The sequence below is a fragment of the Petaurus breviceps genome, unplaced genomic scaffold (assembly GCF_028583685.1).
Source record: "Petaurus breviceps papuanus isolate PSGF00001 unplaced genomic scaffold, PetGlider_PUasm1.0 229, whole genome shotgun sequence".
NCBI lineage: Eukaryota > Metazoa > Chordata > Mammalia > Diprotodontia > Petauridae > Petaurus > Petaurus breviceps.
In genome coordinates this window covers 7,164,799-7,173,946 of record NW_027185903.1, presented here as the reverse complement: position 1 = coordinate 7,173,946, position 9,148 = coordinate 7,164,799, and the positions used below count along the sequence as shown (strand labels likewise).

Genomic DNA, 9,148 nt, shown 5'->3' with positions numbered 1-9,148 from the left:
GACTTCAAATATTTTAAAGAAATTTTGAGGTCCAAAATTTTCTGAGTCTTACAATTAGACAAATGGTAGATTATGTTATATCCAATTTCTATGCTTAAAATTATTATATTTCATGAATTCTTAACTTCCAACAGAAAAATTCTCAGTGGAAGCCTTATGAAAAGCCAATTATTTTCTCTATACCTAGAACTCCTGTGAAGGACAACATTGTGTGGAAGTCATGGTCATGACGAATGTCTGAAGTTTGGTATGACTGTGAAAACAATATGAGAATAAAGGTCACAATTAGCCAGTATGCAACTGGCAGAACTGCAGCATTTTTCTTCTAAAACACCATTCCAAGTGCCCATTTCCTAACCTCTGTTCTCCACAGAGCACTTTGAATATATATTAAAGACAAAAAAAAAAATCTAGTTTTGCCCCAAAACAAGTTATTATAAAATGGAAGAGACAACAACATGTACAATTAAGGAAGCAAAACATTTCCTTTGAGAAAATGTTCAACAAAGAATTCCACATAGGAATTAAATCCTGAGTTATCATTTCAGTTTAATAGGTTTGTACAAAAAAAAAAGTGTTTTGCAATAATATTACTATTCCTCACAAACTGAATAATAGAATTTTGTTCGCTGGTTTCTTAAAACCGAGCATTCCACAAGTTAAATGTGTTTTAAAAATCAGGTTTATTTATTTGAAAGTGCACCTATTTTAGAGAATCCAACTTGAAATGTCAGTTTGTTTTTTTTGTAAAAATTGCTCTTTCCCCACAGATTTTCAAACATTAGCAGCTCTCGCCACTTGGGTCACTACTGAAATCAATCCATCAAGCACTTCTGTTTTTCCCAGCTAGACAAAAGAAGTCTGTGTTGACAAATATGGATACAGATAAGTGCTCCTGAAAGATTTATGATACAACTTTAAAGTAGAAAATTAAAAAAAAAAACATTTCAATTAGTAAAAAATATTGTAATATACAAATAGCATTAAAAATCATTTGTGAAAAAGGTAGCATAATTACCAAATTTCATACCCATCTCAATCCTCAGATTACTTCTGAAATAAACCTCTACAATTTTAACCAAGAGAAATGCTGGTTACCCAAAATAGAGAGATTGCTAAGTTTTCCCAAAGTTTAAACTATCAAAATTATCATTTTGACATCATTAGAAAGAAATTGAAGCATACAAGGAATAAACTATAGTTTCTTTTTATATCAAAATGTACTCTTGAAAATGTGTTTGGCACAGTGCTAAATCATATATAGTTAATACTAAAGATCGCAGGATACAATAAAACCCTGGAGTTAAATGTGTATACACCCTTTTATGGGAGAAAAATAAAGATACCAATTATTCAGAAGTCAGCCTATACAAACTGTATAAACAATATTTTATGTCTTGTTTGAAAACCACTGATAATAGTAAATTTTACATAAAAGACTGCAAAATAATATAAATGGATTTAAACATATCTTTACAATAAGAAATTCAAATGGAAACAGACAAGTAACAAAGAGAAGTAAAAAAATTTATTGCAGTATTCGTTCCACCAGATTGCCTGGGGATCCCTTTTCTTGTATTATTTCAGGGTGACCTAATACATCAAAATCTACATTTACAAAAACTCCTCCTGCAGATAGGTCATAGATACTGCATGCTTTTTTTTTTTCAACAGAATAAATTATATATCCAGGGGATTCTGCCATTTTACAGCCTGGAAAAAACAATGCTTCCCTGGAAACTGGGCTAAGCTAAAGAAAGCCATCCGCTGCTAGGTTAAACTCCAAGAACACTTTATTAAGAACATTAACAGACTAATTTCCAACATTCACTTGTTTATTTTATTAAACAGAAAGTTTTTTTTCAAGATATAAACAATTTTTGTTAAACTATAATACAGTGGGAGTAAAAATGAACTGAGAAGTTTCTGCTGCACAACAGCGAAGGAAGCTCCCACAAAAATGTTTACCAAACATTTCCTTCTTTTTTCCTGTGTCCCAGGTTCCATTCTTACTCTTCATAAAACTGATTTTTTTTTTTTGCCAGAATGTTGATATTTCAAGTTTCTCTGTCTTTCATTTAAAATTCCTGTAATTTGGCTGCATGTACAAATTCATTAGCTGGAAGTCCCATCCTTGGCGGCATACAGCGATCGTAAAGTCTGAACAACTTTATTAGTCAGCTTATTAGCACTCGTTAGAGCAATTTTTTTGTAAATAATGTCTGACTCTTTAATAGTGTCTACCCAAGGCACCAGTTTGCGACCATCACGGCGTTTAGCCTCAGTCCAGGAGCCACTGTAGGAGCCTGCCATCCACTGAACACTGAAGCCATTGCTGGTTTTCTGTACTACTCTTGCAATTTGTGGTCGATCTTTGTACTTTGGACAGCAAATAGCGATGACATCCATGACATCAACACTTTCATTCATCTGTGCTGCCAACTCTGTAGAGTCTGAATTTCGTTTTGACCTTCTCAATGACTAAAACATTGGGGGGGAAAAAAGACCAAGTGTTACACAAAGAACTTTAGTGAAATTATTGCTTTTATTGCTTTTAATCCCTTGACGCCGGGAGTTGGGATTTCCCAGCATACTTCCATTGCCGGCAATGAGACGCACCGTGACCGCCAGCGCCAAGGGGTTAACACTTGTAAAACCACATACTTTTAATTTGTACCCGTCTTTACTCTTATTGATATATAAAATATATATATATATACACATAAACCATAAAGCTACATAAAAACCTGGCAACAATAAAAAGGATAACACATACAATACATTCCAAAGGAAAATTAATAACCCTTTATAACTGGGTAAGTCTTATTTTCTGTTTTTTTTTTTCTTTTTTATTGTCTTTTCTATTAAACTTTCTACAAAAGGATGTATAAATGGTTAAGTAGAGAATATCTATCTACAAAATGCTTTCCCTTGTGGATTACATTACTTTGTGTACATTTAGTATAATAGACTGACATGTATAAGCACATAAAAATCATTTTACGTAATACGCTGCGAAATACGTTGACTCCTCCTCCGCCTCACCCCTGAAGTGCCTCCTCCTCTATCCTCCCCATCACTTTCATCATCTTCTGTCTCAGCTGCATTATTTTTAGGGCTGCCTCCTCCAAGCAGTGAGGTAATTGCTTTGTTCCGGGCATTTGTGCTAGCTGACACCTCCCCTTCTTCTTCTTCTTCATCAGGATCCAAATGTTCCATGAGGAGCTTGAACTATAAAAAATAAGCGTATTTCACAACTTCAGTCAGAATAAATACTTCAAAACACTAAGTGTCTAGTACTGGCTAAGAAGTGGTATGGGATTAAGATACTGCGGCGGCAATGCCACAGTGTGACTACCAATTCAAGTCAACTTCGGGAACATCCCTCCTTCCTCATCTGATATCACATTTTTTACCACCCAAAAGACAGACAGGAATATTGTTGGGAGAATGATTTTTTAAAATGAGTTTTCTAAAATAAACACAGTTAAAATGCTCTGAAAGAAATGAACATTATATCTCTGGAGAGTTGGAATAATTTTATTATTTGAAAAATACGATGTAGACGGCATCCTAGTTTAAATAAGAACACACTATTTTTAATTGGCTTCATATTTGATTTCTTGTTTTATATAAAGGAAGTTACATTACAAAGTGTGATTTTAAGTTGAAAGTTAACCATTAGGACTCACTTAAGAGATAAAAGAACTAAAATATTACACAGAAATATTTTAAAGCAGTCTTTTAAAAGAGGTATTTTATTTTCAATTCTTCATGTATAAAGATTTCATGTACAAGTCATTATGTTTTATACTAATGTTTTTAAAAATTTCACTAAAAACATATAACCTTATGCACAATATTTGTGAAAAAAGGAGTGTATTTTGCAGTTTTGTTACTTACATCTAGATACTGTTTAACTATGCTCCTCTTCACATCTTCCGTAATTTTGGAATTAGACATATCACTCCGCAGGAAGTCTAACGTTTGTTTAGGATGAAAATGGATTCCTGTTTTCCGGTTTATCGCTTTATCATATACTTTTGCAGATTCAGATGGAGAATATTTCTGAATTTTACTGTTTTCAGAAAACAAAAACCCAACATCTGATTTTTAAAATTTGAATCCCTAACATTTACACCAACCAATCTGCAATAAACCCAGTTTCAACTTTAGTAAAATGTGAAAGGTGCCACTTGGAAGAGCATCTGAATTAAGTACATCTTATAAGATATCTAGGGCTTTAAAATAACTTGCTTCAAAGAGATATTTAGATCACTTGATTTTTCAAATAAAAAACATTCTCTAAGAAGCCACCCTACACATTTCAAAAATTGGGATAGGTAAGAAAATAAAACTTATATCTAGAAAAATGATTTGTAAACAGGCATGAATTTAATTCCCCAAAAGCCTGTGTATTACATTGTACTGTATTTCTCAGAGAACTAAATAAGATATTAACTACATCTCATTCCATTTAAAGAACAGGGTCACCTATGAAATCATGATGGTCATGTGAATAATGCAGTACAGAAGAAGTAGTCTTTGGGGTTTGAATAAATGTGATAGTATTTTGTACTATGAGAAATGACAAATATAACAAATTAAGAAAAATGGGAAGACTTATGTGAACTGAAGCAGACTGAAATGAGCAGAACTAGGAGAAAAATATACATAATGCAACAATAATTAAGCTAAAAAACACTATGAGGAAACAGAACTTCGAGTAATTATAATAACCAATATTGACCTTGTAGAACAGATGAAAAACACACCTTCATCCTTTCAGATAGAGTAAGGAAGAACTAGGAAAACAGAGAAAGTAGAAATGGAAAACCGCTTACCCTTCAAGGAGTACTGATATTCCTCTGATTTTATAAGAATTTGCACATTTTCTAACTCTGTCTCAGAAGAGAGTCCAAAATTTATAGAAAGTGAAGACCAATGGGATTTATATGAAGTTAGCTTGGAGGAAGTCTATAGATATTTTTAGTGCACATATACTTTTAAGGCTATGTACATAATGTTTTAAAGAGAGCTAATAGAGAACTTAAGAGAGATCAGAAAGTTAGTAGTAACCTTTTATTTTGACTGTACCTTCCTACTCTCATTGCATGCAAAGGAATACTTGTAATGTGAAGATTAGCAAACAATCAAAGCTTAGCTCCTTATTCCTTTAAAGCTATTTGAATAAGAGTCTTCTGTCGCTATTTCTTTATCCTTACCTATCAGAGAATCCACAAAGGTTCTTTAAATGTTGTTTTAACATCAGAAGTAATAAAATACCCTGGGACACATTTGCAAACTCAATTAAAGGACTTGAATTGTCTGGTAAACATTTCATCACAGCATTTATGTCATCTTCTTCATCTGAATCTGAATCAGAGTCAACTCGTTTACGACACTTTCGAGGTTTGGAAACCTCTTCTTCACTATCACTTCCGGATGCACTTTCCCGGTTTGGTGAAGGTTTCTTCTCTTTCCTCTTGTCTTTCACCATAGACTGAAAGAAAGATGAAATTGGCCCATCTGAGAACTACGTAATTATAATAATTAAGGTAAGCTGAACTGGGCAGCAAAGTCACCTAATTTTAATCAGCTCTCCTACTTTTCAAGTATCCCACAATAGGATAACATACAACTTTGATCAGATCCTGATGAAGTTATCAAGTTTATATAATTGAATTGGCCTAAGCTAAAAAAGAAGGCAGAAACACAACACATAATTTTACTGAATTAAAACCTGGGAGTAGATGAAGGTTGGGGAAAATGAATCTACAAATACATGTAATAGCAAATGAACAGGGCAGCACATATACTATAAAATACAGTCAAAAGATTTGGAGCATTCTTTTTTTTAAGTAATTGGGGTTAAGTAACTTGCTCGAGGTTACACGGCCAGTTATTTCTGGGTGTGGTGATGAGTATCTGAGCCTGGATTTGATCCAGGTCATCCCGATACTGGAGCTGGTGCTCTTACTCACTGAGCTACCTGGCCACCCCTAAGCAACTGGGGTTAAGTACTTGCTCAAGGTTACACGGCCAGGTGTTTCTGGGTGGGTGCTAAGTGTCTGAGCCCAGGATTCGATCTCCAGGTCATCCTGACACTGGAGCCGGTGCTCTTACTTGCTGTGCTACCTGGACGCCCCTGGAGCATTCTTTAAAGCTAGTTCTTCCTGACTTAGAAATTTGGTGAATTAAAAATTTGTATAAACTAAAGTTTTACTCAAAGAGAAAATACCATTAGTATCTTTCAATAAAGTTTCTTCAACGTCAAATTTTATTCTCAGTTCAATAGCAGGCACTTTCACAATTAAACTATACAAGACCAAAAAGAATATACATTATTCATTAACAGGACTCTAAAATAGTGATAGTATCATCTAAGTTTTAGGTAGTGGTGAATGATGATTTTACTGTATGTACAAAAAACTTTTAGAACACCCAAGGTCAGTGCTTAAAGTAAGAGAAATAGGGAAGTGGGATGGTTTTAAAAAAATCACAAAGATGAGTTATTTTTTTGACTTTCCTACAAAGCAGTGGTATTTTGCTAACTTTCTCCCATTCAAGAACTGCCAAGGGTTTTGTGTTGACTTAAGAGTTTATGTATCTGCTGAAGAAACAAAAATAAACACTGAGAAGCAAAAGAGTGAAAATACCATGATTTTATTTTAATAGATGCATTAAGGGTTATCATGTGTAACTTACCTCCTTAAATGACTGTAGGAGGTTACTGCCAGAAACCGAGAGTGTAATATCTATATGATGCATTATAAACAATGGTTCTTCCTGTGTCTGGTAAGGGAAACAGGCTAGATTGTCTGCTATATACAAGAGCATATTCACTTCTGTTTTCTGTAAATTAAAAAAGGGCAAAATATTTAGCAATCTGTGTATTCATATTCTCAACATGAAGTACAAAAACAGATATCAATGCCTAGTGCATGGTCTTCCCATCTAAATAAAAAAGAAACTTTTCCTTCTACCCTAGCACCACCCATGAGCTGGGTTCATATTTTTCTTTTCCTGTCATGCAGTTTCTCTTCTGAAGACAGTCTGCCTTCCTGTGGAAAGGGATGAGCACAGAAACAGCACCCAGGAATCCTCAGCAGCCCAACAGGGTCTCACCAGTCTTTCTTTCTCCCTTTAGTCTCCTGCCCTTTCTCCTTCAGTGTCCAAGCTGCTGATCTCCCTAAACCTTCTCACTGCCTGTTCCCACAACATCCCAGCTCGCCTTCCTTCCTTCATTGTCTGCATCTGCACCGCAATTGGGCATTTTGCATTCCCCCTTCAATTTGTCTCTATCAACTTTAAATATCACAGAATTTCAGAGTTGAAGGGACCTATGCAGTCATCTAATCCAACTATATCTAAAAAGGAATCCTCACTCTAATAAATAGTGACTATTAAAAAATTCATTGGTAAGCATTATATCCTAAGATAAACTACACTTTAGTTACACTAACATTTCATACTTGAATTTATTTAATCATGTCCCTTTTCAGCATAATCTTTAATCTGCAAATATTTAGAAAAATGAAGGAAGTAGAAATTAAATGTTTTCATAAGGTAAAATTTAACATCACACAACATTTAATTAAGAAAAAAATTTTCATGCTTACTGCTGTGTCATCAAAGAGATTGAGTAAAGCAATCAGAAAGGCTCGTCTGTGTTGGCGATTTCCACGGATCATGGAGTAAAGATGTGAACACAAAGCACTAGAGGATTCGTCTTGTCGGAAACCCCTTACGGCATCTTTTGGGGATGTGTTGATTGCTTGTTGAACTTGGTAAGACATCTTCATACCAGCAACAGCTTTCATCTGAAATCATAAAATCGTCATTTTTATCATTGAAATTTAAAAAAAGAAAAACAAAAATAAAAGGGCACTATATCCTGAAATACATTTTGAGTCTTACTTCCTTCATCTGGTCCTTATTTTAATAGTAAGAGCATCTTACAAGAGAATTTTGGAAAATGTTAATTTGTATTCTCAGTTTCAAGTGAAAACAATCTTACCAAAGCCTAATATCCGTTAAAAAAAAAAATCTAAAGACTACTTCCAATTATAAAACAACTGAAAATTAAATCATAGTATTTTAGGAAGGGATTACACTATTTTAGAGTGTTAAGTGACTGTTCACATAAATTTTAATCCTAATTTTAGAGAACAGGCCCAGTGAGGTGAACAGATTTGATGAAACTCACAAAAAGCTAGTTAGTAGAAGAACTAAAACTTAGAACTCTTGATTTCTGATTCAGCGCTCTTTCTACTATCATACAAAGCCTTCATATTAAAATGAGGAATTAAAAATTCTAAGAAACCATGTGTTCTTTTTTCAAATATCATAGTTGCTCAGTCTGATAATCCTTCCATACAACACTTAAAAAAAATTAATTTGTTCAGAAGAATGATTTTAGGAATGGATGTACAAAACCTTGAAGTATTCATTTGCCAAACACTGAGTAACAATCATTCTGCACTAGTTATTATATATTTATTACAATATATTTTGCATTGGCGAATATGTAGAATTCCCCTTGCCTTGTTAGATTTTAAGTTCCATGAAGACAGGAATCATGTTCTACCTGTCTTTTTATTTGGGGGTTGAGTATGGTGTCTTGCACAAAGTAGGGGTTTAAAATGCTGCTGAATGAAGGCATATGTGTAGTATCAGTATTTAGCAACTGTTATTTGAAATTATTTATCATTATTAAGGCTCATATAATTCTGAAATCCAACTAATAATTTTAAGAGGTTGAGAAAATTAAGATTTTAAGATACGAATGACCTAACAGTACTGACTATAGTAAATGTTTCTTAAAAACAAATATTAAATTTTCACAGAAAAATTTATGGGAGTGTTTTTGCTAAAAACACCCAATATAAGTCATAGAATTGTGGAGGTAGAAGAAGCTTTAAAGTTCAGTTCCAGAGAGGTTATGATTAATTTTAAGATTATACACCTAGTTAATAGGGCCAAACCTTGAACTAGAATTGAGACCTCTTGATTTCTCTATCTCATTCTTGCTTTTGTATCATACTGCTAAATCTCACTCCATTTTAATTTATTTTAAATTAGAACTTTACTCTAGAAATTAACTTGGTACACATGGATTAAACAGTCACACATTTAGAAAAATAAA

General features: G+C 33.6%; 1 protein-coding gene across 5 annotated transcripts in view; it reads right to left on the bottom strand.

Moving 5' to 3' along the window:
- Nucleotides 1–1,506: 1,506 nt before the first annotated feature.
- Nucleotides 1,507–9,148, bottom strand: part of NIPBL (NIPBL cohesin loading factor) — a 275,650-nt gene continuing 268,008 nt past the window's right edge. For 4 of the 5 annotated variants that reach the window (XM_069096153.1, XM_069096156.1, XM_069096155.1 and 1 more), the window contains exons 42-47: nt 7,623–7,823; nt 6,709–6,855; nt 5,226–5,503; nt 3,904–4,078; nt 3,046–3,231; nt 1,507–2,481 (exon numbers count right to left, since the gene is read on the bottom strand). In XM_069096153.1, the coding sequence (XP_068952254.1) occupies nt 2,116–2,481; nt 3,046–3,231; nt 3,904–4,078; nt 5,226–5,503; nt 6,709–6,855; nt 7,623–7,823 (1,353 nt within the window). In that variant the 3' untranslated portion in view covers nt 1,507–2,115. Of the gene's footprint in view, nt 2,482–3,004; nt 3,232–3,903; nt 4,079–5,225; nt 5,504–6,708; nt 6,856–7,622; nt 7,824–9,148 lie in introns of all 5 variants that reach the window. The other variant, XM_069096158.1, reaches the window with a different exon arrangement.